This window comes from Macaca mulatta, chromosome 15, assembly GCF_049350105.2.
Source record: "Macaca mulatta isolate MMU2019108-1 chromosome 15, T2T-MMU8v2.0, whole genome shotgun sequence".
NCBI lineage: Eukaryota > Metazoa > Chordata > Mammalia > Primates > Cercopithecidae > Macaca > Macaca mulatta.
Window position 1 is genome coordinate 7,727,827 of NC_133420.1, and position 27,745 is coordinate 7,755,571.

At 56.7% G+C, this 27,745-nt stretch overlaps 1 protein-coding gene across 2 annotated transcripts in view; it reads right to left on the reverse strand.

Annotated features, from left to right (window-relative positions):
- Positions 1–27,745, reverse strand: part of COL5A1 (collagen type V alpha 1 chain) — a 210,584-nt gene that overhangs the window by 71,325 nt on the left and 111,514 nt on the right. For both annotated transcript variants that reach the window (XM_028834624.2, XM_015116402.3), the window contains exons 14-27: positions 27,488–27,544; positions 26,226–26,279; positions 25,805–25,858; positions 23,359–23,412; positions 21,885–21,938; positions 19,293–19,346; positions 17,030–17,074; positions 14,801–14,854; positions 14,036–14,080; positions 13,480–13,533; positions 13,179–13,223; positions 12,071–12,124; positions 7,384–7,428; positions 4,906–4,959 (exon numbers count right to left, since the gene is read on the reverse strand). In XM_028834624.2, the coding sequence (XP_028690457.2) occupies positions 4,906–4,959; positions 7,384–7,428; positions 12,071–12,124; positions 13,179–13,223; positions 13,480–13,533; positions 14,036–14,080; positions 14,801–14,854; positions 17,030–17,074; positions 19,293–19,346; positions 21,885–21,938; positions 23,359–23,412; positions 25,805–25,858; positions 26,226–26,279; positions 27,488–27,544 (723 nt within the window). The remainder of the gene's footprint in view (positions 1–4,905; positions 4,960–7,383; positions 7,429–12,070; positions 12,125–13,178; positions 13,224–13,479; positions 13,534–14,035; positions 14,081–14,800; positions 14,855–17,029; positions 17,075–19,292; positions 19,347–21,884; positions 21,939–23,358; positions 23,413–25,804; positions 25,859–26,225; positions 26,280–27,487; positions 27,545–27,745) is intronic.

Sequence of the window (27,745 nt, forward strand, 5' to 3'; positions counted from 1 at the left end):
GTCCACAATTACTAGGCTGACTCCACTGACTCCTATATATGCAAAGACCCAAGCCCATCCCTGGCCTTCCAGCTCAAGCTCTGGGTCTGCCCTTCCAAGGGCCCACACCCCACAGCCCACACACCCCTCCTGCTTCCCGTTACAGCATCATCTTCTAGAAACACTCCCACCTTTCAGAGGTTTGGGAGGAAGCAGGAAGTTAAGTCTGAGTCAGGTAGATTTGATTAGGTCCCAGCTCCCCCTCCACGGCCTCTGACAATGCCCGAGACTCAGTTTCCTCATTTGGGAAGTGGAGAGGACGACAACCCTCAACTCATTACCACTGTTGGGAGGGAAATGCCTGCTAAGCCCTCAGGACAGCACCTAGCACCCAGCACACAGTAGGTCTCAATAAGCAAAAGCCCAGTGCCATCTGAGTATTTCAATTCTGTGCTATCATGAATAGATGATACCGTGATATTACTAAGTAATGACGATAACATTTATTGCAGCTGTCGTGAGTTCAGGACACACCATCCCACCTCCTTGCTGAACAGGACTTTCTGGGACGGGGGCCAGGACTATTTCTCTGACGCTCTCACTGTGCCAAGCGCCTGGGGCAGTGGAGGTAAATCTGTGGGTAGAATTATGCAGCCGCACCCTTGCCGTTAATGTCTTTGACTTCAGCCCTCCCAGCAGGGTGACTTTTAGCTAGAGAGACTACCTCGGGCTACCTCAGGCCACCTGCCCATGGGATGTGAGAGAGAGAGAAGCCACACTGCCCCCCGCACCGGGATTCCAGGCTGAGGCTGAAGCCAGGGCCACAGAGCACTGGAGGACGCGGGGGCTGCCGGCTGCCCTCTGGTGGTCAGAACTTCCCACATACTTGGCAGTTCTGGCCTTTCCCCAGGTCCTGGAGAGGGAGGGGCTCTGGGAAGGGATGGAGACACAGAGGTGCTCTTTTCTGCAGAGGTGGCTGGGCTTGGGCTGCGTGCCCTGGCCCTCCCAAGGAGCTGCGGATGTAACTGCAGAAGCACCTTCCACTCCAGTGCCAGCTGCAAGGCACTTCCAGCCACGCAGACAGAGCAGCGGCGTGGTTGCCCTGAACCATAATCACTGGAGGATTTGGAGCACGGGGACAAGCAAGAGCTCTGCCACTATGCCTGCACGCACCATTGCCGAAGTCACGTCTGCTCCACACCTGGCCGCCAGCACTAGCAGAGAGGCCTGGGACACCCAGCACAGGGTGGAGGCAGCCAGGAGGGCAAGGTGGGCTCGAAGCAGCTCTGGTTCACCGGGCCCGGCACTTGGCACACTAATGCGGACCAGTATGGAGTGCCTTGGGGGGACAGGGCACAGCTCAGAAACAGCACTGGCCCAGGCAGGGAGGCCGACTCCAAACAAACCTCTCCCACGCTAATCTCTACCCGAGCCTGAGACGGGACGTGGACCTCACGATGGAGAGGAAGCACCGGGCAAACACAGCATGCGTATTCCAGGGCCGAGTGGGAATGGCCAGCCAAGCCGCGAGGACGCTCAGAACAGCCTGCTGCAGGCCGCTGCCCCCGCTGAGCACAGCGCGCACTTGGCAGCACCTGTGGGCCCGGGCAGCCCAGGAAGGTGAGAAGTGACTCAGCTGGGCCAACTGCTGAGAGGCGAGTGGTTTCTAAGCACTTGGTGGTGGTTTTTTCCTACAGACGCCTTCTTCCGAAGCAATCCTGGCTGGAAGCCCCCAGAGGAAAAGAGAACAGGTAGGCCCACGAGGGCTGACACAGAGCTGCGGACCCTGGAAAACCACCTGCCGTCTCACCACGGTGAGGCACCGCCTCAGACACAATAGCCCTAGAACCCCACAGAGAAGGGCTTTCTGGAGATGAGCTACTTCCTTTTCTTAGAGCAATTTTGAGTTCTCAGCATACTTGCAAAATAGAATAGCAACTTGAGATTCTGCTTATTTCCTCTGAAGCACACAGGGAAATCGCAGGTGTGGTTGAGAATACACTCAGGGTTGAGCCTGCTCAGCAGTGTCTGATCCTAAATGCAAGGTGATGTCCAGCTGCCCCTCCCTGCCGTGAGTCCTGGGGGACGGGGTTTGTGTGGCTGGCATTATTTTTCAGGAGCACTAAACTCCCTGGTACGGCATCCAGGGGGGCATTGGCACCAGCTCTCCTCCCTCTCGCTGGGCAGGCTGGGCGACGCTGCTGCTCCCACCCTGCCCACGCCCTGCTGAGAGCAGGCAGGTAGGACCACAGCCCCCTGAGACCTCTCCCGGTCCTACAGTTCTAGCGTTTTAGGATCCCCGTCAGAGCAATGGGACCAACTAGACAGAACCAGCACTTCCCAGAGTTTCTCGGCCACGGGGCTGTTGACATTGGGGCTCCTGTGTGCATGGTGGGGTGTGTGGTACCTCCCATTAGAGGGCACTCCTCAGTCATGCAGGAAGTGGCCCTGGCTGGGAAGGGCTGGACTGGAGCATCTGTGACACGACGGCCAGCCAGCCGCCCCAGCAAGGAGCACTCAGGAGCTGCAGCATGGCTGGGGCTAGATGTGCACATAGCCCAGAGAGGGGCAGGCTTTTGCCCGAGGCCTGGATGTGAACTCATATTTTAGGCCGCCCGGCAACCTCCTAGCAGCTGGGGGCTAAACAAAGGGTGGATTTGACTCTGTTGACAGTCAGGTTGAAACGGGTGCCTCTTCAGAAGTGCAAGGCAGAGGGAAGCCTGGGGGCGGGCCAAAGGTCAGTGAACTCAGAGGAACACAAAGGGAGCCTGCTGTGACCTGAACATCGTGTGTCCACCAAAAACTCATATGGTGAACCCCAACACCCAAGGCAATGGAACTAGGAGGTGGGGCCGTGGGGAGGTGACTGGGTCACAGGGCGGAGCCCCTGTGATTAGGATTAGTGCCCTCACCAGAAGCCCCAGGGTGCTTGTCCCCCCTCTTCTGCTATGTGAAGGACACAGTGAGAGGGGACCATCAGGGAACCAGATGGCAGCCCTCCCCAGACACTGAATCTGCTGCTGCTGTGATCTTGGACTTCCCAGCCTCCAGGACGGTGAGAAATAATTTCCTGTTGTTTACAAGTCACCCATTTTAGGGTCTTTTTATTGTAGCAGCTCCAATGGACTAAGAACCTTTTCCCGGGAAGAAAGTAGGGCTTTGGTGGAAAATAACGGGCCCGCTCTCACCGAGGACTATTCACCTCGAACGGCGGCAGCTTGGCCCACACAATCCCACGCCCTGCCGCCATCACCGCCGCCCGGGCCAAGCTCGTGAGGCGCCAACACCACTCACATTTCCAAATGCACGGGAGCATGAGAAACTTTTTCCCCGACGAAAATTATTTTAAACCTCAGTTTTCCTTCCACCCTCTGCTTCCAAGTCTAACTGGATTGCTCATGTCATGAATGAATTTTAATCAGATAGACAAGATAAGAGCATTCTCCATAAACATTTTAAAGCAAACACCTTTTTAGCTCACAGAGCAGCGTTATGCAATTAGCCATGTATGGGAGTTGGCAGAGGCTCCTGCTATGCGACAGGAATTTGTAAAATAAACATGCTATAGAACTCACATAATCAGCATTTCTGCTAAATTATCACCCTTATAAAATTTGCTAGGCATTTTGCTGCTAGAAGCTGGCTTTAGGGAAAAACCTGACTCGCCTCAGGCTCCCAACCGTTGGAAGGTCTCTCTTCAGTACCTCGTGAACTTGGAACGTCCTCATTCCTGGGAAATGGAAGTCGGGGCCTCCCGGGGACAAGGGTGGGGCACACGATTTCGAATCTGGTTTGATTTCTGACAGCAGCCTCGCTTTTAGTGTAATTTGGGGCATGTCACTGAACACTGATGTCTTGGGCTCTCAGAACAGGTGAGGGGGTGACCAGCCTGAGTCAGGAGGTTGATTCGGAGCAGGAGGCAGTTTCCAGTCGGCCTCCATGCCCCAGGGCGGCCACACACTTCTGATGTGCAACAGTGTTTGAAAAGCATAAAGCCCTTTGGACCAGGGAGGTGAGGGGCAGCGGAGCTGATGAGTCATTTCTACAAATCCCTCAAGCTTGACTAGTTGCTATATATACACACATATTCCTTCACATCCAGTTAAAAGCATCTTGAAGGAAAGAGTCATCATGAGCCTTTAAGATGCCGCAAGTCCCCATTCTCAGAGGAGGAAGAGAGCTGGTCCGCATGCTCCTAGGCGTATGTCTGTCTACACAGAACGGGCCGTGTCCAGAGAGCTGCACAACTCGGGATTGCATTACCCAGCTCAGAGCAAACACAGTTAGCTGGGCTGTGACGGAGGGCACCTGTGTCTGGGATAGTGCTCTGGAGCCGTGCGTCCCACGTAACGAGGTTGTCAGAGCCCTTCATGGCAGAAACACGATTGATTGTGAATAAATGGACAGCTCCCATGAGCTCCGCCTTGCGACGGGGCTGGCCCGCCCAGATGCTATCAGCGGAGACAGATTCTCTTTCTCATTCGGAATGTGCAAATGGCTAGAAAGAAACGTTTCCGAGCTTCCCCAGGAAAGAGGCCAGGCTCTCGGCCTCAGCCAGGATCTGCTGTCTCTGAGGAGAGTGGCAGAAGCCTGACAAATGGCAACAATAAAAGAGGCAAGAAGCAAAAGGACGTGTCCCGTCCTGAAAGATGGCTGCCAGCGCACCCCTGGCTTCATCACCACAGACTGCAGACTGTCCCACGCTCCATATCAGCCCTCCTGACTCCGGTTGGTCACACCCTCGCCTGCTCAGGCCCGCTGTCCTGAGACCTAGCATCCACATAAGTGACTGGGAGGACTGGGCTACTCCGGTTTGAAGGGCAGGGACATTAAACCACAGAGAATTCCCACAAACCAGCCACGCCAAGGCCCGCAGCCCCAACCCTGACCTCCAGGATGACCTGGAGCGGCGTGAGTCTCTCTCACCTTGACTCCTCGAGGACCTGGGTAGCCGATCGGACCCTGGGGGCCAGGTGGACCCTAAAACCAAAGAGAAAAAGACCGTTAGCCCCGTGCCAGTGTGGAGGTGCCTGGGGAACTTCAGGAAACCCCAGAGTTCTGGCATAGCCCTCCTGCTGAGAGCAGGGCGAACATCCCAGGTCAGAGAGGCCCCGCCATGGGAGACTCACACCGGTGTTCCCAGCCTGCACTGACGGTGGAGGTGTGGCTGTGTCTCATGTCTCATAGCAGGACACAGAGGTGAAGCAAACGCTGGTCCCACCCGGCAGTCAGGGAAATAAGGGATAGGCTGGGGGAACGGTGAGATGGTGGAAGACCAGCTTTGGAGCTCTGCAAGGAGCATTGCCCCTAAAGAAATGCATCCCCAGACTAAGGACCTTGGAATAAATCAGGAGCGCCTCCGGCTGGGAGAAGGGTCAAGGCTGCTAGACAGGGAAGAGGCATCCGCCAGCAGCCAAGGGCCTCGCTGATGCTCATCTAGAGCTCACGGGGGTGGGCATCCAGCCCCGCCTGCCCCAGCCCAAGACACAGGCATGACGAACGGCTCCCACCACCTCCCTCCCAGCCCCCTTTCCACATGGTGTCACGGCAGCAGCTGGAGTTCCCAGACAGGATAGGCTTGGTGGTCTCCTCTGCAAGGATGCAGTTCTGAGACCTGGCCCCGGAGTGCCTGCTCCCTGCTGTATCCCATCGCTAACAGGATGCCTGGCACAGAGAGTAACTCAGGAAGTCCCAGGGAGTAAATGAATGCCTCTCATCCCAGCTGAAAAGCCAGCTCTTGGAACAGCGGGCCTGTGCTGTGGGCTCTACGTGCCAACCGCCGGTCAGCACCAGTTCCAGGTGCTGTGCAAGCACTGGTGGCCCCAGGTGCTGCCTCCACCTCTGATGATAAGAGGCTGTGCCCAGGGAGGATGGTTGGTAAATGACCCACTGGAGGCAGCAGGAACAGGGTCTCTCATGGTGAACAGAAGCCAAGGGCCGAGGGGAGCGTTCACCCCAGTGGCTGCTGTGACTTTCAGGAGAGGAAGCAGGACAGAAGTGGCGAATCTCAGACCCCACTGGGTCTCAGGGGCAGCATGTTGGAGAAGTGCCACTGCCGAGCAGGCCTGGCACTGGAAATGGAACCCCTGTGAGGACTGGCGCTAGCTCTGCTGCCCTGGAAGGTCAGTCCTGGCCCACTACACCCTTGGCAGGGGGCGCTAAGACCAAGCCCCAGACCCCATCTTGCCTGTACAGACCCTGCTTCAAGAGATAAATGTTAGTCAGGCCCGATCCCAGAGCCTGTGACAAATGGGGCCTCTGGAACCCTGGTGCAGGTGGGCCTCTGCCCTCAGCCCCGGGCTTCCAATGACCATGAGCTCAGTGTGAGGTTTCTTTTTTTTTTTTTTTTTGAGACGGAGTCTCGCTCTGTCGCCCAGGCTGGAGTGCAGTGGCGCGATCTCGGCTCACTGCAAGCTCCGCCTCCCGGGTTCACGCCATTCTCCTGCCTCAGCCTCCCGAGTAGCTGGGACTACAGGCGCCCACAACCGCGCCCGGCTAATTTTTTGTATTTTTAGTAGAGACGGGGTTTCACCGTGGTCTCGATCTCCTGACCTTGTGATCCGCCCGCCTCGGCCTCCCAAAGTGCTGGGATTACAGGCGTGAGCCACCGCGCCCGGCTCAGTGTGAGGTTTCAACACACAAGTGGTCTTGGGGTGAACAAAGGTTGGGGCACACCAGGACAGCAACAGCAGTCCCCGCTGTCTACTCCTCCTGTCTGGAGGCTCTTCCCACAGAGGCGCTTGCAGCCCGGCAGCTTTGTCATGAATCACAGTGGAGAGAAGGCGCTGGTGAACGTGCTGCATGGGACCCTCACAGGCCCAGCAGGCCCCACAGGAGGAACCATGAGCCGCTCACAGTGCCAGACACAGGCATCCGCAGAAAGACCCCATCCCTGGCACTGGCATGACCTGGCAGTCTGTCCCTGTTCATAGCAGCATCTCCCTAAAACTCAAAGGCCACCCAGCTTGTGCAGATTCAAGGCCAGGGCTGAACACCGAGACACTGCCCTGCTGCCCGCATCCGATCTGGTCATGGGCACCTGATCTGGTCATGGGCACCCGATCTGGTCATGGGCACCCAATCTGGTCATGGGCACCCGATCTGGTCATGGGCACCCAATCTGGTCATGGGCACCTGATCTGGTCATGGGCACCCGATCTGGTCATGGACAGCAACTGGAGGGTGGGGTGAGGGGCAGTGACCCAGACGGATGCCCCGCTTCTCAGAGAAAAGGCCTGTGTTCCCCCTAGGCTGGGTCCCTTGGCAGAGACGCCTGAGGAAGGTCTGAGTGTCCCCGGCTCCTTCCTTTCCAAGCTGGGCGTCCCTGAGCAGAGGCTGAGCCCAGAGCACCTGGACCCGCCCCGCCTGAATGCTGAAGGGTAGGAGGGCACGGCGAGCACCCACCTGACCTCCTTTCTCTCCTGGAGGGCCTTCTTTGCCAGGGTGTCCCTGTCACAAAAGAAGAAGCCTTGATTAGTCAGCACCACTCCAGAAAGCAACCTCCCTCACTTCCCCTCCCTGCCTAGCATCCATGATCATGGAGCCCATTTCCCTCCCTCCCCAGGAAAACTAAGAGCACCAAAAGTTGAAGCAGCCGGACAGGCAGCCAAGCACAGCCCGGCCTCCCTGGGCCTGCGCCAGGCCCTGAACCTCGACTGCTTCATATGCAAAATGGAAACAATAAGCCTGACCCTGGCCCGACCCCGGCCACAGTCAGAGCAACTTCGGGAGTGTGCAGCAACCCCCAAGCGCACAGGTGACCTGCACGGTGGCTCCTGACCCGGCCAGAGCCAGCCCCGCCCTGCAGTGCAGGTCCACAGACCAGCGACCCATGAGTGGGGACAGGGCCAACAAGGGCCTCTTCCCCAGGTCACCTAACAAGATGAATCTGCATGATAACGAGCTGGGACTAGGTTCCTGGCATCCCTGCTTCCTGGACTAGCAACTGCTGAGCTGTCTGCAAACCTCGGAATCTCTTGACTGTTGGGGAACCAAAAGTAAAGCAAGGTTGGCGCCGGGTGGAGGGTTAAGGCGCACGGGGTGGAGGACAAGGCGTGTAGGGTGGAGGGCTAAGGCGCGCGCGGGGTAGAGGGCTACGGCGCACAGGATGGAGGGCTAAGGCATGCGGAGTGGAGGCTAAGGCGCACGGGGTAGAGGGTAAGGCGCACGGGGCGTGGAGGGTTAAGGTGCGCGGGGTGGAAGCTAAGGCGCGCGGGGCAGAGGGTAAGTCGCGGGGGGCGTGGAGGGTAAGGCGCGCGGGGCGTGGAGGGTAAGGCGCGCAGGGTGGAGGCTAAGGCGCACAGGGTAGAGGGTAAGGCGCACGGGGTGGAGGGTAAGGCGCGCGGGGTGAAGGGTAAGGCGCGCACGGTGGAGGGTAAGGCGTTTAACTTGACTGAGGGGTCCCAGCACATCCATAAGTCTTCAAACAGTGCCTCATTTGAGACCCACACCCTGGGGTCTCCACCTGGCCTCAGGATGGAGGGGAGCTGAGCCAAGGTGAGGACCTGTGCCCCACGTGACAGGTGCCTAGCCAAGGCCCTAGGAAGGACCTGTGTCTCCTGCCTGCCTGGACCTGTACTAATTCCATTCCTAGGAATGCAGGTTTCTCTGACCTTCCAACCCAAACGGGTCACTCGGTTTAATGCCTGTGAGCTCAGGATCGGTGAGCCAAATGTCCAGGATAAAAACAGAAAGATCATCAATGTTCACTGTGCAGAAATGCAGTTCCACCAACAAGGATTCAAGGAAAGAGGCCGGGCGGGGTGGCGAGAAGGCTGGCAGGGCGGGGTCTGGTTCTACTCCTGAATACACTCAACCTGCTGTGTGAGCTTGGGCAGGTCACTTGCCTCTCTCAGGTGTAACACGAGAGGGTGGCGAGATGCTCTTCTACCTTGAGTGGCCTAACGATGATCTGAGACTTTTTCTAGACACAGTAGCATTCAGAAGACCCAAGTCCCGTCGCCTGAATTAAATGGTTTGTGTGTGACTTTCAAATTTTTATTAGCTGTCCAGTTGGATTTGATGCCTTTGCAGACAGCCTATCCTAGCAAGTGAGTGGGAGGGTGCAAAGTTCCCCTTGAGGGAGGCTTTGAGGAAGTCCAGGCACCTGTGGGACCCCACTTGCTGCTCCAGCCAGGAGGGGACATGCTTGGCCACCATGCCGCCTTCCAGAAACAAGGCTGATCGCGCCAGCACCTCACGGTGGCCGGGCTGGACCTGGACAAAGCTAACGGGAGGGTGTCCTGGTCCAGGGTGGCTGGGAGAGGTTCTTTGTGGCCCTTTATTACAGTTTCTATCAAGCACAGACACCGTTCTGTGAAGGACCTGGCGGGTGGATCTGCAGGGGGGCCAAGAGCCCGGCTCTGGACTGGGCAGACCCAGCCATGGCTGCTCGAGGAAGCCCCCAGGCCTCTCCCCATGGTCATTTCCTCAGTTCCAGGCTGGAGATAACAGCACAACTGCACACAGCGCTGCTGCGGAGACGCACAGAGCGTTTGCAAAGTGCTCAGGACCGCGCCCACCCAGGGAGCGCCACGCAGAGTTAGCGGCCGGCATCACGGCGGCCTCCATTCCCATCCAGGCCAAATTCCTTTAGGTATATTTTCAGTTACAGATAGAGAATGGGAGTAGGCAGTGGGGGGAAGCACAAAGCTCCCTTATTAAAAATGTTTGAACAGGAAAAGGCAGAAAGGAAACGTCACAAGATAACCATGACTGATTTTCCTGCAAAGCCGGGCAGGATCACTTTCCCCTTTCTTTCTCCTTGTGTGCGTTTCCCAGTATTCGATAATGAGCATTGCTTCTGTAATGGGAAAATAATAAAGCTTACATTATTTGTATTTGATATTTTCTGATTTAAAAAGTAATGTATGTTCATCTTAGACAATTAGGCAAGTGGAACTGGAATTAAAATCCTTCATCACTTCACTGCACGGAGTGGCTGTGGCTAATTGTATGATAGGATCATCCATTGTCTCTGCATATATGCATGTGCCACTGGCATGGTAGATCATTTTTAATTTAATATTACATTGTGAGCATTTTCTCATGTCACAGAGTATTTGTCTAAATTCAATTCTTACTGGCTCTGTAATATTCCACTGAGCCATAATTCACTTAATCATTTCTCCAGCATATGGTATCAGGAATATATTCCACTGAGCCATAATTCACTTAACCATTTCCCCAGCGTGTGCTATCAGGAATTATTCAACAACATATTTCAAGGTATCGAGTCTGCTCCGAAGCACCTCCTATTTCTTGATGGATTTTAAGTCAATCTTCCTTTCTTTGAAACCAAAACCCAAGCAAGAAAAAAAGAAAACTCTGTAGCGTTTACCCTCAATGTGCTGCCTTGTAAAGGAGAATTTCTAAAAATCTTTTCTTTCCTCCAAATTGGTGCGAGACGGCTGGGGCTGTCTTTGGGCCTACCCATGGCTTCCTTTTGTTCGACGTACCTTCATGCGAATGGGGTCCGCCTATGCTCACATTTTAAGGTTTAAATTCGGGCCGGGGAAGGGACATCTTAAAGGCCCTTCCTTCCCCCAAAGAATATAAAAGGAAACTGCAGGCTCTTCAGGGACCCCAATTCTTTGGAGGTTTCAACATGGGGAGGGGAGTTCCAGGGAGAACAAGTTAGGTCAGCTGAGGGCCGAGAGAATGATCTTGTCAGGAAGGTGAGGTGCGGCCCCCTTCACACCCAGGCCCCCCTCCTCTCCTCAGAAGGAAAGTGGGGTGTGGCCTGCTTCACACCCAGGCCCCCCTCCTCTCCTCAGAAGGAAAGTGGGGTGTGGCCTGCTTCACACCCAGGCCCCCCTCCTCTCCTCAGAAGGAAAGTGGGGTGTGGCCTGCTTCACACCCAGGCCCCCTCCTCCCGCTCTGGGCCCAGCCACCCTCCCCACAGATTGCGGCCCATACTCCATCGACATCACAGCCAGCAGCACGGGAACAGAAAAAAAGGCTGGAAGGACACACGTCCACCTGCTGTCAGTGGCTAAATCAGGAGATGAGATCAAAGGTGGTTATAATTTACTGTAATTGTATTTATTTTCCTAATTTTCTATAACGAGATGTGCTGTTTTGATAATTAGAAAGGGCAATGAAATGTCAATTAAAGGACACAAATAACGCATTGGACAATGAACCACTCAGTGCACAGACTCCCATGTGGCCAGGTGACCACGGGGCCCCACAGCTGCCCACGTGGGGATGAGAAGGCTCCACTCTGCTTGTTCTGATCAAGAAGGGGTAGTTTGTGATGTGGGAGTCACTGGGCCGACTGACTCAGCCTGAGGGATGCTGCGTGGTGAGCAGTCTCCGATAATCGTCAACATATTTAACTTCCTTGTTTAGTTTTCAACAGTGTTATTAAAACCATAAAGCACACGGTGTCTTCAATAATTAATTCTGCTAATCTCGTTTGTGAAATAGACTCAGCATTAACGGAATAATCAAAACCAAAACCGCAGCAGGCACTTACAGAGGGTGGTGGGTGCAAATCAGCTCACACTCGTGTACATGCACGTGTGCACGCACGCACGTACGCATTCTGAGTGTGTTCTACTTCCTCACACCTACGCCCTCCACACAGCTTAGCCACAGATTGGATTTGTCACCAACTCGCTATTTCCAGGCAGAATCTAATTTGGCTCCACAGCTGTGCCCGCACACATTGCAAACACGTTTGCTCACCACCTCCCTTCTCAGTGCGTGAACACTAAAAATACACACCACGTACCCTGCCTCTTCGCTTCCAACCCCGGGGATGGAAGCGATGGCGTGAAGCCCGGCCCAGCCCTCCTCACGGCTCAGCATGCAGGCCTGACTTCGGTAATTAATCAGCACACCCTAATAAATAGCTAATATTCCTACTCGTGCAATCACCACTCGTTGATTCAAACACATGATGCTAAGGGTGTCCAAAACCCAAGAATGACCCAGCAGTCAAGCTGGAGACCAAACGGGTCTTCATCAACAGAGCCAGAATGAGTCAGTGCCGGCCAACAGCCCCAAAGAGCCTGGGCCCACAGCCCCTGTCCGCAGGGAGGAGGTGGGGAGAGTATGCAGGGATGAGGGGGGCAGGGCTACTCACCGGGGGTCCATCAGCACCGGGCATTCCTGGAAGGCCTGGTTTACCCAAGGGACCCTAGAACAAACCAGAGACTCCGTGAGGCTCCGTGAGCCTCCCTAGGCTCACCTGACCTCTCTGTATGCCCCCAAGGTTACTTTTCAACATTTCTGCCCGCACAGCGTTTGCTGAGAAGTGTGGTCAGAGGCACTGGGTCCCTGGCTGTGAGGCATGTAGCCACAGTAGCGCCCTGGGGGCAGCTCCACCGTTCTGATCACCTTCAGGTTTTGCTGTAGGAACAGAGTCAGCCCACCAAGTGCCCCCATTCTTCTCCACATCCACCTGCTGCATGCTGGGGCCCAGGAGGGCATCACCCGGCCTCCGCTGCTCTTACGGTGCCGTGCCTTCTTCAAGTGCTCCCACCACCCTGTCCTCCCGGGTCTGTTCACACAAACACCCCAGGGCGGGGCAGGGCATCCCGCAGTGTAAGGCCCACAGCCTCAGCATCCCACAAACACCAGCTCCTGGAAGGTCCCAGGCCCGGCAGCAGCCCGGCCCTCTGTGTTTCTCAGGCCCCCCGCGGATTATCATGCACTCAGAACCACCCCCTTGGAGGTGTTTTTGCTGGTGGCAACCAAGGCGCTTCGAGCTACCTGAACTACCTCGTGCCTGGTTAAGCGACAAACCCTAGAAGGGCAAGTGCTTCTAGCTCTCGTTGCAGGGCCCAGGACAAGGTAGGCTCTGGAGACACAGCCAGGTTGCCAAATTTAGCGAAACTAAACTAAACCAAAATAAACAACAACAAAACAAGATGCCCGGTTAAATTTGAATTTCAGATACACAATGGTTCAAATTTAACTGCACGGCCTGTATTTTTGTTCCTTGCTAAATCCAGCAACCCCTGTACATACTAGGGAATGAATGAGGGAACAAATGTATGAATCAGTGAGACACGGATCCAAGATTCTTCTCATGCTTCTGGCCCAGTTCTTGGCACTCTGAGCTTTGGCATCTCTTGGGAGCACCAAGATATACATTGAGAGCTGGTGGATATGAGGGGTCCTCCTGGGGCAGGCCAGGGAATTCAACTACAGGTGGGCAGTGGCCCGCAACACAGCCCAGGCCCACCTACCTTTTCTCCTGGAGGACCAATTGCACCCTGGGGGCCTGGAAGACCCTAGGAGGGAGAAAGAGCCAGAAAGGGAAGGTGAGGGCGCTGATTGACTCAGAACCCTGCCCTGCCATCCGCCCATCTTCTCATTGATGTCTCCCTCATCCGGGCACCAACCCAGGTCCTAGTCTCCCTCCAGATAAGAGGAGGGGCTGCAACTTGGAGGGGACAGAGCTGGCCGCTCCCTCCCAGGGCTCAGGGCTGAAGACACGTGCCTCCCACAGCCGGATCCCCGTGAGCTGCCTCTCCCGGGCTCACTTACCTGAGCACCTGGATTACCCTGCTGTCCCGGGGGGCCAGGCTCTCCCTGGGGACCCTACAGGAGACAAAAGCAAAGGCACTGAAGGGGGCTCTGGGAACTGGACCCCCTCCCCTGGGTGTCGTGTGCCCCCTCACTGGCCTCCCATCCTTTCAAACTGCTCCCCACTGCGTGATGCCAGGGGGAAGGGAAAGGCGGCCAGGTTCCACCACAGAGAGCAGCACCAGGACCAGGCGCCTCTGAGGCTGTGGAGGTTGACTCTGATGGAGTGAGCACTAACTCGTTTATGCAAATACACCTAGACATCCGTCCAGGAAGGAACACATGAGAGGAACCGACCAGAAATGATATATCGGGTAGAAAACTCCCAAGTCGCCCCATCATGCTAAAGTCTCCGGGTGCCACTCGCCACTGGAGGGTGGGTGCCACGGAAGAGGGTCTGCAACCTGCCCTTCACGTTCCCAGCTGAGGCGGACGGCGATGGACCTCCCTAGCGGGGCGAGGAGTGTGCCCAGGGAAAATGCCCCTGAAGCCGGGCCACGGGACGCCAGGGACTTACCACATTTCCTTTCGGCCCCGGCTGGCCGTCCATGCCCGTTACACCCTGTGTGCGATTTTAAGAAGAAAAATATGTAACTGAATGCGAAATAACTCACAGTACTCAAAAGGAAAATCCCACTCAACCCAGCTCAGATGCCCGTCCTACAAAGAATCAGAGGACGGATGCTGTCTGGGGAAGGGAAAGACCTGACTCCGAATCCCGTCCCAGAGGTCCACGGGTCAGCCCCGATAACCCTCGGCTAAAGGTTAACTGAGCTGCCAGGCCCCTGCATTCCACGGGGCAGGCCTCAGGTTCTAGAAAACCAGGTCACACGGGGCTGGGAAGGCTGAAGCGGGCAGGCCTGGCCCTGGGGAAGCTGCCCACCAAGACACGGCCCCACTGGAATCAAGGGCTTCCGCCTCCTTCCAGAATGTTCACAGAAGCTGCTGGAAGTTCTTTCTAGCGGGGAAGAAACGTGACATCCTGGGTTTCGGCTTAGAACTGAAATAGCACGTGCTGTCTGCCGGGAGTAAGTGCAGCCAAGGTGAAGCGGACGTGTGAGGCCGGCAGCCTCAGGCCTCCACCTGCGAGGCCACACCTGCTGGGGCCGTGTCTACAGCGTCTGAACGTCAGTGTCCCACTCACGCCTCACACTGGCAGCAGGCAGGCGTCACAGGGGCCAGTGCAGACTTCCTGCCTCTGTGCCCAAGTGGCCACCGGCTGGGAGGTGGGGTCTCAAAAGTCAAGATGGGGGCAGACAAGAAGAGTGGCGACAGGACTTACAGGAGGTCCGGGAGGACCTGGAGGCCCCTTCGGCCCAAGCAGACCACGTGGCCCCTGTAAGAGGAAAGGGAAAATAAAGGGAAGACAGGTTTTAAACTCGGGCAGAAACCCCAGCCCTCCTCTCTCTGTCCCCTATGCCCGCTTGGCCCTGACTCCACCCAGAACCCCAGTTGGTGACTCAGGCCTCCCGGCCTCCCAGCAGCGAGGTCCAGACTCCCTCCCAGCCTGCTGTGCTGCCTCCCTCCACCCCACCCTGGTGCTGGGAACCAGGGGCAGGTGTCTGGAATTGGTGGGAACTCAGAGAGAACACTATGGGGCACCCTCAGGGAAAAGAGGGTTTTCAAGCTGACCGGCTCCTCTGACACTTGCTGGGGCACAGACGCTCCCCCCAAGAATCACCACGCAATTACATTCCACCGCGCGGAGCCCTTGCGCCCCGTCCTCATTATCAGCTCGCTCTGGAATTCCCCTCCGCAGCAGCAACATACAACTGTTTTTATGATATCACAGGGTCCGAGGGTGCGGGCAGGAAGGCGTCAGGCGAAACTAGTCCCTGGTGGGAACCCCACGACTGAACGTGCGGAAGGAGGCACGGGGTACAGATCTTTTCCGGGACGCTACTCTGGTCAGGAGTTGGCACGCCCTCCCCGGTGAGCCAGGGCTCCTGCAGAACAGTCCCCGCTTACGGCAGGTGGAGTGAGATTCCGGGAGCACTGCCTGCCACCCGCGGGGAATTACGGAGCCTTCACCCCAGGTACCTGGACTTCAAGTGCTCTTAATTTTGACAGAACCTTTTCAGATTCTGTAGAAGGGAGATCCTTCCCCCGCTCATTGCCTCTTAAATGTTTCCTTCGTTATTTTAATACCTAGTTATAGCAACGTTTCTTGGAAGCTAACAGCCCAGAAGGTATTGCTTGGACGTGTGTTAAGGAGAGAGTGGAGTTGATGAATTCTCCTTAGAGGCTAATCAGACATCTGGGGTATAATTTAGTCCCAAATGAGTCTGCAGGCGCCGACCCCTGCCTCCTCTACGCAGTGCCTGCGATATTTCTCATCAATTAGCACCACCCGATGCACGCAGCCGGGCTGACGTGGCTACGAGAAAAGAGATGCTTTAAAGCAACGGCAAATGAATAGTAATGAATGTCCTCTCAGTCAGGACATTTGCTCTGGGCCTAAATATATGTCCGCTTAGGGAAGAGCTTTCCCATGCCCGGGGCTGGGGCAGTCTGCTGGAGGGATCTGCCTCTGGAAGGGCGGCCACTGAAACAGGCCCAAGCTCGGGCTGACTCAGGTGTGTGAACCCCGCCCCTGCCACGATGCCCCTGATGCCACTGTGCTGCCCCGGGACCCCTGACAATGCACTCAGATCCCCTACAATGCCCTTGAACCCCCCATGCTGCCCCCTGACCCCCACAATGCCCTCAGGCCCCCCATAATGCCACTGAACCCCACCATGTTGACCCTAGACCCCCCACAATGCTCTCAGACCCCCCACAATGCTCTCAGACCCCTCACAATGCCCTTGGGCCCCCCACGATGCCACTGAACCCCACTATATTGCCCCTAGACACCCCCACATGCTCTCAGCCCCCCCACCATGCTCTCAGCCCCCCTGACAATGCTCTCAGACCCCCCACAATGCCCTCGGATGCCCCATAATGCCACTGAACCCCACCATGTTGCCCCTAGACCCCCCACAACACTCTCAGACCCCCCACAATGCTCTCAGAACCCCACAATGCTCTCAGACCCCCCACAGTGCTCTTGTTCCCACCCATGCTGACCCCAGACCCTCCCAATGATGCCCCGGGACCCCACCATGTTGTCCCTGGAATCCCCAATGCCCTCAGACACCCCACACTGACCCCAGACCCCACCATGATACCCTCAGACCCTCCACAATGCCCATGGACCCCACATATTGCCCCCTGACTCCCCACGATGCCCCTAGACCCCACCACACTGCCCCTGGACCCCCACAACAACCCTTGAGGGCCGTGCTTGCTCCTGTAGGCGGCTCAGACTTCCTCCTGGGGTTGCCAGCCAGCCTCGCCTGTGCCTCCTCTCTTTGGTTTCCCTGGGAAATGGCCAGGTCCGTCTGTTCTCAGGTCGAGCCCTCTCTCATCTAAGCTCCTGGCTGATCCCAGATCCTGCTCCAGCAGGAGCCTTGGACAAAGCCTTTCTCCACACTGAGCCCCCACCGTCCCACTCAGCCCACAGACTTACGGGCTCCCCAGGCAGCCCCCTGGGCCCGACTTCTCCGTCGTCACCCTGCAGAGGAGAAAAAAAGGCAAGGTTAGAGGAACGAGCTGTTAGCCTGGACACCAGTTTCCCCTCAGTGGGGCACAAGGGTTCTCTGGCTTGGGGCTGCTTCACATATGCCAGGTTTACCAGCCCTGGTACCAGCTGGGAAGGCCTGGAATGTCCTCGCTCCCAGCAAGCTGCTAGGTGTGCAGACACTGCAGGTGAGGCCTGCAGGTGAGGCCTGAAGGCTCTGAGATGCCGGCTCAGGAGCTCACATACCACAGCTCTCCAGAGGGAAAGACTGGGCAGAAAGATCATATAATTGAAAGGATTTGGTGACCTTCATAAATGACAGACTCTGGGGCAGAGCATCAGGGGAGAGTCACAAGATCCCCTGGGCCGCCCTCTGGGGAACCAGGTGTCCCCCCTGGGGTCCTAAACAGCTGGGAAAGTAAAGCAAGAAGAGGCTTCCTCCTGGCTGCAGAAGGGGGCGCCTCCCTGGCTCCACCGCTTCACACCCACGGGCTGCCTGCAAACGCTGCCCCTCACCAAAGCACCAGTGCCCCTTCCCACCTGCCTCACGTATGCAAGCACGCATGCTCACACGCAGCCTGCCTGCACATGCCTACACATACATGCACACACAGACCCTATGTGTGCACGTGCATACACAGCTGTGCTCACACGCTTGTGCACATACCCCCACGCATGCACATGCATACACAGCCATACACACACGCTTGTCAACACACACATAGACCCTGTGCATGCACGTGTATACACACACACTTGTCCATACACACACCACACACCCTGTGCATGCACGTGCATACACAGCCATACACACATGCTTATGCACACACACACACTATATGCATGCACACACATACACAGCCATATGCACACTTGTAAACACACACACACCCTGTGCATGCACGTGCGTATGCAGCCATGCACACATGCTTGTCCACACACATACAGCCACGTCTGCATGCATGCACACAGGTACATGCACACTCCCTGCACATACACGTGCACACAGCCACACATGCACACACACACACACGTCCTCTCAATCAAGCAGCACTGACATCTAGAAGGGTCCCTCTCTCCTTCCTTATCTTACAGCAGACTGTGCTGAGGCCCAGACAGGAGCAGGTGCCCCGACCACGTCAGCCTGAAAGCTGGTGAGACAGAAATGCCCCTGGAGCCGCTCCTCTTTCTCACCCTCCAGGGTTCCTTAAAGCTTTTCCCCTAAACACCCCTTACACACAAAGGTGTCTGAGTGACTGTGGTGCCTGCCGGGAGGAGCTTAGAAACTCACAGCCTCATACGTCCCATGCCCCAGTCCCACTGCGCTGTGGCCTAGAGATCACACTTCGCCTCCACACACACAGACGGCATGGCAGATACCAGACCCCAGCCTGTGCGCCCATGCTGGGGAACAGCTCCCTCCCGCGCTCCGGCCCCACTCCGGCCGCAGCCACTCGCTTCCCTACCTCCAGGCCCACAGAGGGTTATTCCAATCCCCCTGCCCTCCTCTGCTCCCCAAATCCCAGCTTTCTGCCACCTGCATGCCTCCAGCTAACTCCTCATCTGGACGAGATAAGCAGAGATGCCGAGCTCAGTAAACTCTCTGGCCACCTTTCCTCCCGGTGGGGTTCAGGGCACCTGTCTCCTGCAGGTGGGAGCTGACAGGTGGCCCTGGGCTCCGTCCACCGGCAGAACCAATAGAGTCACTAAACGTCCACTGGCAGGGCCAATAGAGTAACTAAACGTCCACCGGCAGGGCCAATAGAGTAACTAAACGTCCACCGGCAGAACCAATAGAGTAACTAAACGTCCACCGGCAGAACCAATAGAGTAACTAAACGTCCACCGGCAGAACCAATAGAGTAACTAAACGTCCACCGGCAGAACCAATAGAGTAACTAAACGTCCACCGGCAGAACCAATAGAGTAACTAAACGTCCACCGGCAGAACCAATAGAGTAACTAAACGTCCACCGGCAGAACCAATAGAGTAACTAAACATTGCAGTCAGGGTCTCTCCCATGCCCCGCAGCCTCTTGGCATCTGATCAATTGCTTTGCCCACTGGGAATCCCCCTCTGCCCTCTCCCAGCTGGCCCTCCACATGCAGCAGGCAGATCCCACACCATAGGCCTCTCTTCTGCGGTCTTCCTGCCCAAATCACTGAGGAGCAGGGCAGGCAGGAGCAGTCAGAGGGACGGCAGAATACCTACCCTCTCTCCGTCGTCTCCTGGAGGTCCTGGCGGGCCGGAAGGACCAGGGTCACCCTAGGAAGTGAAAGGGTCAATGTCAGCCTCTCCTGAGCAGGTCATGCAGGGCTTGTCCAAGGTCCACACTCTGTTTTTCTCTAATTCTGACAGTAAGATTCCCAAGCTCTCGAAAGGCCCTTCCAAAATGAGGGAAGGTTCCTTAGGAGATCACGTGTGCCTCGGCTGGGCTAATGTAGGCTGCAGACTCTCACCTGAGTCTCGCCATGATGGCCTGAAGATAGGAGGGTGCTGGACTGAGCACCCTGCGGGGCCAGGCAGGGCCACCCACGTGGGCAGCCTCAGGACACTAAGCCAAGGTCTGAGCTATCCTCGGCCCAAGTCCTCGAGGTGAAGCAGCCTCACCCTCGGGGAGCGCCGCCTGCCTGCAGCCTCAGAGCGCGCATGCAGTGGGTGCTCAATATGTGCTCATCAGTCATGCAAAAGGGCTGGAGCTGAGTCACGGACGGCCTTCGTGGCCGTGCTCTTTCCATGTGGTTGTTGGAGAACACAGATGCAGCAGCTTTGGATAAACGGCAACAGCCAAGCCCCTTCTCAAGGCATCATGGAGGGCAGCAGGCCGTGCTTACGGGCACAATCGACAGAGCGGTGGGGTGAGGGTGGACGTGTGGGTGCACGCATGTGTGTGTGCGGGCATGTGTGTATGTGAGTGCACGTGTGTGGGTGGAGTGTGCAGGGGTATGTGGGGTGTTTGCATATGCATGTGTGCATGTGGGGGCATGGGGGACATATGTGTGTGTAGGTGTGCATGTGTGTGTGCATGTCAGTGTGTGGGTATGTATGTGTGTGCAGCATGCGTGTGTGCATGTGGGGATGTGGGGGTATGAGTGTGCATGTGTGGGGGTATGTGCATGTGTGGGGTGTGTGCACATGGGCATGTATGTGTGCATGTGGGTGTGAGTGTGGGTATATGTAGCACCTGTGCACGTGTATGCATGTGTGTGGGTGGTGTGCACATGTGTATGTGTGTGGGGGTGGTATGCATATGTGTATGCATGCGGAGGGGTGTGGGTATGTATGCTTGTGTGCATGAGTGCGTGTGTGGGTGTGCGTGCATGTGTGTATGTGAGTGCACGTGTGTGAGTGGAGTGTGTGGGGGTATGTGGGGGGTGTGCACGTGTATGCCTGTGTGCATGTGGGGGGTGGGGGTGCATATGTGTGTATAGGTGTGCATGTGTGTACGTGTGTGTGCATGTACAATGTGTGTGGATGTGTACACATGTATGCAGCATGTGTGCATGTGTGGGTGTGGGGTATGAGTGTGCATGTGTGCATGTGTGGGGTGTGTGCACATGTGCATGTATGTGTGCATGTGTGTGTCAGTGTGGGTATGTGTGGAGCCTGTGCACCTCTGTATGCATGTGTGTGCATATGTGTATGTGTGTATGGGGGTGGTGTGCATGTGTGTATGCATGTGTGTGTGTGCATGTATGTGTGGGGTGTGTGGGTGTGTATGCATGTGGGTGGTGTGCATGTGTGTATGCATGTCAGGGGTGTGGGTGTTTATGTGTGTGCGTGTGGGTGTGTGGGTGTGTGTGTGCGTGGGGGGCTGTGTATGCATGTGTGTGCATGTGTGTATGCGTGTGGGGCATGTGGATGGGTATGCGTGTGTGTGCGTGTGTGAGGGTGTGCACGCACATACGTGCCTGTATGTCCTCGATGTGCTAAAATATAAAGGAGCCATCAAAGAAATCTACTTCAAAGAAAGCAGGTCAGAGAAGGAACATCTGACAAGCTGTGAAAAGCCCTCGTGTCAGGCCCCCAAATGGCCTGAGAAAGCAGGGCGGGTGGCCAGGACGGGCCTTCCCCACCACACCTCCTCAATAGGGCGTGAGATTGCAGGCTTTCCGTCACGTTGTTGTTGAAAGAAGACCACAGTCTATTGAGACAGATGCAAGAAGATTCAAGGGGCTTGGCTGTTGCTGTTTATCCAAAGCTACCACATCTATGTTCTCCAACAACCACAAGGAAACGGCACAGCCAGGAAGACCCCCAGTTCCCTGCACTAGCTCGGGACTCACGGGACACACTTTCAAGTTCATCCATGCCCGTTAACAGGGAACAGGTAGACACCTGGCAGGTTTTGGTGACCTGGTCTCCTCATGGCCACTTGAGATTGTCCCCGACCCCCTGGGACCACCACTTTAATATTGCAAAGTGTCCTTGGCCGCCCCTGAAATGGCAGCTGCTTGGATTCCGTGAAATGTTCAAGGACTCCATGAAACAGATCTCTAAAAGGAAGGGCTCCTTCCCTGCCCCCTTCACGCCCCTCAGGTGGGTCGGCCCGTCTGGCTCACTTGTCACAAGCTGCAGATAGATAAGAGCTCCAGTTCCTTTGGGCTGGTCACCCATCAACAAAGACATCATTTGGGGGCTCTCTGCCATTTGCTGACTCCCGTGAGGTTTGTATAGTGACTGTTGGAATGGCGGAGACCTGACGCCATAGGAAATCTGAGGCTGCCTGGAAGGAGAAGGACCCCCCAAGAGACACTTCTGCTGCCCATCGTCATGCCCGTCTCTCGCAGAGGAGATACTCACCCTGTGGCCCTTCTCGCCCGGCAACCCAGCCAGGCCGTCGAAACCCCGGTCACCCTGCCAAAAGGACAGAAAGGCTGCCTCAGAGGCCACCCTGCACACGTAGACAGCCCGTGATGTGATGGCCGCCCCGCCTTGGACCATGTTTCACGCAGCATCTATGCATCCTGAATGCCACTGGCCAGCCCTCTCCCCATAGGCCCCCGCTTTGCATCTACAATCCCAGCCTCTTCCCCTGCAAACACCAACATGGGCTGCAAAGGGAGAGATGGCTTTCGTCCCCAAGTCCCATGCCGCAGGACCCGATGGATCCTTAGTCACGCGGTATTTTGGCGACCGCCGCAGTGTCCTGTGTGTGTGAGTGTCTGCCGCTGATCTCCCCCACCCCAGGGAGGCCCCAGGAGAGGGTCCCCGTGTGCGTCCGCTCGTGGCTGCATCCACAGTGCCAAAGGGCTGCCCACGCGCAGGAGGCACGCGTGCCCATTGGTGGACGGGCCAGCACTGGCTACTCTCAGGTATCTTGGCTCTCTGGCCGACCCCTCCTCTGCATGCCCTGGAGCCCGGGAACAGCGCCCTGTCTCATGGGTGTGCACACCAATGTGGGGTGATGTCAACGATGGGACATTTTAGGCTTTCGGTCATGTTGTTGAAAGAAGACTATGGTCTTTTGAGACACAGTCAACAAGACCGCGTCTCCTCCTGTCACCCCAGGCCACCTCACTAGCTCGGGACTGACGCGATGCACTTCAGCGTTCATTCACGCCCGTGAAGAGGGAACAGGTGTAGTTGAGCCCTGGCACTTTTTTGGTGACCCGGTCTCCGATCTCCAAATCACAGCTGCCGTCCCAAGGTGCACGCTTCATAGAAGGTCAGTATCTCCCCTGTCCCCCATCGCCTGGGACAAATGCTTCCAGGAGGTGAGGAGGAGGGGTGAGCCAAGACCGGGGCAATGCTCACAGCAATGCTGGGGCACAGGGGTGGATACACTGAGCACAGCAGTGGGCGGGCACGGGTGGCGACAGCAACAGCTGGCGCATGCCTGGTGCAGGTTCGTTCATGCCACACACACAGGCCTGCCTTTAGCCACGGGCAACATCTATTCACCTCCACAACACCCAGGAGCCCAACTGCATAAGACCTTCTGGCCCCTGGACTTGCCATAGGCCCCGCCTGTGCCCCACATGTAGCCTCATCACCTGCACAGCCACGGATGGTTTTCACAGTTGGGATCCCACCCCCATCCCTGCTCGCCACTGCTGGAAGGGAGCAAATGTCTCCCTTATGGAAATGAACTGCAGCTGTCACACTCGCTGGTGAAATTCACCCACCAACCCTATCTTCACGTCAAATGCCAGTGACGGAGCCACCTGTCCTCATAATCACAGTCATCACATAACCAGCATTGTGGTCTCATCATCAACATGACCCCAGGGATGACGGTGACGCCGGGGCACCAGGAGGGTGCTGGGTGGCCTACCTTGGGGCCAGTTTGTCCAGGCATTCCTCTGGCTCCGTCACTCCCAGCCCGACCCTGGAACAGAGGAGGCAAAACTGTCAATGCAAAAGAGCCCCTGGTTCACGGAGACCCCCAAGCCATGGTTTTCCAGTAAACAAAGTTGAGCGGTCCACCGAAGCCACGCCCACCCCCAAGGTCACAGCCCGAGTGGCCAGGCTGCTGAGAGGACCCAGATCCGGGAGCCCAGGCGGGGGCTGTTCTGCGCCCCACACACCAACAGATAGAACACACGGGGCTGGTCTTTCTGGCCCACGTCATCCCAGATCGCCAAAGGGGGATCATGCCACGCCCCTGGGCTTTAAGAAGACGCCATGATGTGGCAGAGGAGACCAGGCTGGGGGAGCTGCGTCAGTCTGGGGGACCATGAATTTAGGACTCAGGCGAGTGCAGGCCGCTGACATCACAGACAGCACAGCTCCTTTCCACCACGTGCAGGTGAGAGGAAGGACAGAGAGGATGCATCTGGTTTGTCCACTCGACTAAGGAAGAGGCCCAGGCCCAAAGCGAGGCCCGGTCTCACTCAGACCACACAGCAGATGCCCCGTTCCTGACGGCCAGCCATGGACACAGCCAAGGACACGGTGCCCACCTGACTGGCCATGGGGCTGAAGAGGGGACCTAGACCTTCCGGGGCCCACGGTGCAAGCCCCACCTTCACCACAGGGAGAGCCCTCCAGGGGAACAAGGTCTCTATGAAACTCAGCCAAACCTCCACGCCAACGAGGCCCCCCAGCCAGCGAGTACAGAGGGCCGCCACCCTGCGCTTCCATTTTCCATGGGCTCCTCCTCATATGAGGCCCTCGCCCCCAACCCACCACCAAGCAGAGAGAAGATCTGGAGGGCGGCAGCTTTGGGTCTCAAAGCACCGGAGACAGACGAGGCGGCACCAGAGAACAGCAGAGAAGCAAGAAGAGAGAAATCCAAACAGACCCCAAGGAGAGAGTCTGTGCTTCCGTGCTCCCCAAAAAGGCATCTCCCTGAGCGGCAAATGGAGGGGCCCACTTCTAAATTTCCAAACACTTTTGGAAACCAAGGGAAATTTGTCAGAAAACTTCACGGGATTTCACAGCATGACCCAGCCCTGCAAAGCACCCAGATGCTTCTACAATCCACCAGCCAGTGTTCCTTGCAGGATATGCTAGCAAAGAACGGAAGAGGCTGCTCAGACCGCTTTGGAGTCGACCCCTCAGCTCCAAGCCCCTCTCTCGCCACCATCTTTTCTTCTGCAGTGGATCTTCTGGGCAGACTTAATGCCTTAAAACACACGCATATGCATGGCCCCGACGCCACGTCACTCTGCAGGTGGCCATGTCAGACAGCATTTCCCACGTCTCCTCTCTTTCCAGTTTTTAACTTCACCCTGACTAGGAAACGAGCTCTAGTGAAACTGGGTGGTAAGTATTTACGGAGACACGCAAAAACAACTTAGGGAACTAACACATTTTTCAGCATCAGATCCAAATAAATGGCCCAATTGTCTACTAAGAGTCAATTCCAGAGCTGCTAATCCTCCTGGAATTATCCAGCCCAGGGGTCTGTCTCATGCCCGGATCCCTGCATAGACCCTCGGACCTGCCAAACTGCAGCTTCTCGGGTCATTTCTACCCACCAATCACAGCTTGCTCCCCGAGTCAGGAGCATCCAGAACCACCAGGGAAGGGCCCATTTTTGCCTTATTGACTCAGACTAAAGCAGTCAAGGGTGGCTTAGGTAGACAACATGCTGGGAAGAGGTCCACACCGAAACAAATCCAACCCTGCACCGAATATTTCTCTTGTTCACCAGAAATGTCCGCTGGTGGAAAAGGTCCACCTTCGAGAACACAATCTGGGCTCCCAGGGCCTGTCCCAGCCTGTCCGGGTGGTGGTCAGCACTCTGGAAACGTGTATCCTCCTTTAGGAGCCAGGGTCATGTGCAAACAAACTAGTTCCATCCAAGAGAACCACACACCAGAGAGAAAATTCCAGACGCCAAGACAGCAGGTGAGATGCAGGAAGTGAGATGCAGGAAGTGAGGTGTAGGAAGGCCCGCCCATGCCCCTGAGTCGGGCCATTTCTGGAGTCCCAACGCTGCCCAAAATATATAAGGCCCGCTGATAGTTTTGTCTTCTTAACATTTGCTCCCAAAGGGCCTGGGAAGTTTCTTGAATTAGAAATGTTTATTAAACTAAATGAATGTGCCCAGGACAGAGGCCTTGGTCCGCTGTGTCTGCGTCCAGGACACAGAGCGCTCCTCCTAGGCAGCTGGCTCAGAGGTGGCCTTGGGGACGGACACACCCATCACAAGAAGGGGAGCCACCTGGCTTCATGCAGCCCAGCCTGGCTGTCGGGGGCACCCGCACCCCAGATTTGGGCTCCTCCAGCGCCCACACCGCTGTCACTGAGCCACGCACACTCGCACCACTTACCCGTCTTCCGGGCTTCCCGGCCGGACCAGGCGGGCCTTGCACACCTCGAGGACCCTTCCAGGAGTAAGAGACAAAGGGTCAGTGGTGAGTTCACCTTTCTCAGGAGAAAGAGCAAAGCCTTGTCCCCCTGCTCATCAACCCCGCCAGTAATGCCTGGCTGTCCAAGCCACTAACATGTGGGCACTTCGGGCACGGGGCACGGATCTGCTGCCCAGAGTGAAGGCCAGGGACAGAAGAGAGCCGGCTCATTTCTGCTGCAGGCATCAGAGTTCATGGTGCTCCACCCTCACTGCATAAAGCAATGACAATTCCCAAATTTCCTTGGAAACATGCAGCAGCTGGGGGCCCTCCACACTCGCCCTCGCTGCCCCCGGAAAACGGGAGGCACCCACCAGATAGCAAAGGCCAGGATCCCACGTACCTGAGGCCCCACGTCTCCCGGCTCGCCCTTCAAACCTCCGCTCCCAGGGGGACCCTAGGGAGACACGGTGTGGGTTAACGTCTGCTCAAGGTGGGGACTCGGGAACACAGGAAGGACTGGGGGTGGCAGGGGAGGAGGTGGGGGAGGGGACAGGGCTTCGGCCACGGTGCTCAGCACACAAAGCGCGACCTGCCTGCCTCGAACAGAACCGGGGAATGAACAATGACTTTCCAGGAGCGGGGAAAAGCAGTTGTTTGGATCTCTTCCTAATCGGGAATAAAATTCTAGACACTGGGGCCAGCAAACACCACAGAGCTCCTGGAGACATTTCTCTCTCCAGGGTGAACCTGACCATGGTCCGTTACAGCCCAAAGCTTCCAGCAGCATGTGCACCTGCTACGAGCCCCTCAAGGCCAGATCCCCCAGACATGGGAGGCTAGCCCTGAGTCAGGCCCTGTGTGGAGGGGACCGAGCCTAGACCCAGCAGCAGGCGGCAAAGCCAGGAGGGCCCCTGCGGTGTTGAACTCCTCTGTGTCCCTGTAAACCCACACTCCTCCCTGGAGGCCCCGGAACCCAGCCCCTGTGCCTGACACTGCCAGCCCCTGAGTGCCCCTGGGCACACGCTGTATGTTTTTTAATGAATCGAGCACCCCAGATGGGAGCTAAGTTGAGGCCACAGGGTGGGGGCGGGTGAGGCTGGAAATCCTGCACTCTGCCCCACACTAAGCTATCTTCGACTCTGGAACAGAGCTATGAAGATCAATGGAGGCCCCTGGTCCACAAGGCAAAGCCACAGCCTGTGCGAGGGACTTCCCCAGGCCCCTGGCTGCAGCAGGACTCCATCCCTCCAAGGAGCCACTCCTCTGGTGACAGCTCATAGTATGTTCTCTGCAGGGAGAGCCTGGAGCTCCAATGCAGGGGTGAGGAGGGGCCTCCTGCTCTGATTCCTGCCAGCTCCTTCCATTCAAGATGGAGTTGGGGGCTGTTTCCCAGGGATCGCTGATGTCAGCTCTACCCCGCTAAACTCCCTGAAGTGACTTCGAGGCACAGTCACCCATCCCCACCCCCCACCAACGAGGGGGCTGGAGCAGCACCAAGAGAGGCCCCTGGTCTCCCTGGCCACCCTCCTGGGAACAGACACTGGACTGAGGGCTGCCCTGTGTCCACAGGACTCCAAGGCCACCTGCCACTGTCCGCCAAGGACACAGCCAGTGGGCCAATCCCCACACCACACCCGGCTCTCAGATTTGCCAATGACTTACCACAGGGCCGGGTCTCCCTGTGAGACCCATTGGGCCAGCTGGTCCCCTCAGTGCCAACTGCAAAGGAAAGTGAGACACGCTGAGACAGGGCCCCAGCAGCGGTGCCCCGGTTTGCTGGCACTTGAGCTGTGAGATGTGGCAGAGTGGACACAGATGTGACAGGAGACTCTGGAAGAGGAGGTCTGATGACTCCTCAACAGCCCCCCCACTTCTGCGGGGCTCTCAGCATCCATGGGAGTGTCGTGGGACATGTAGAGG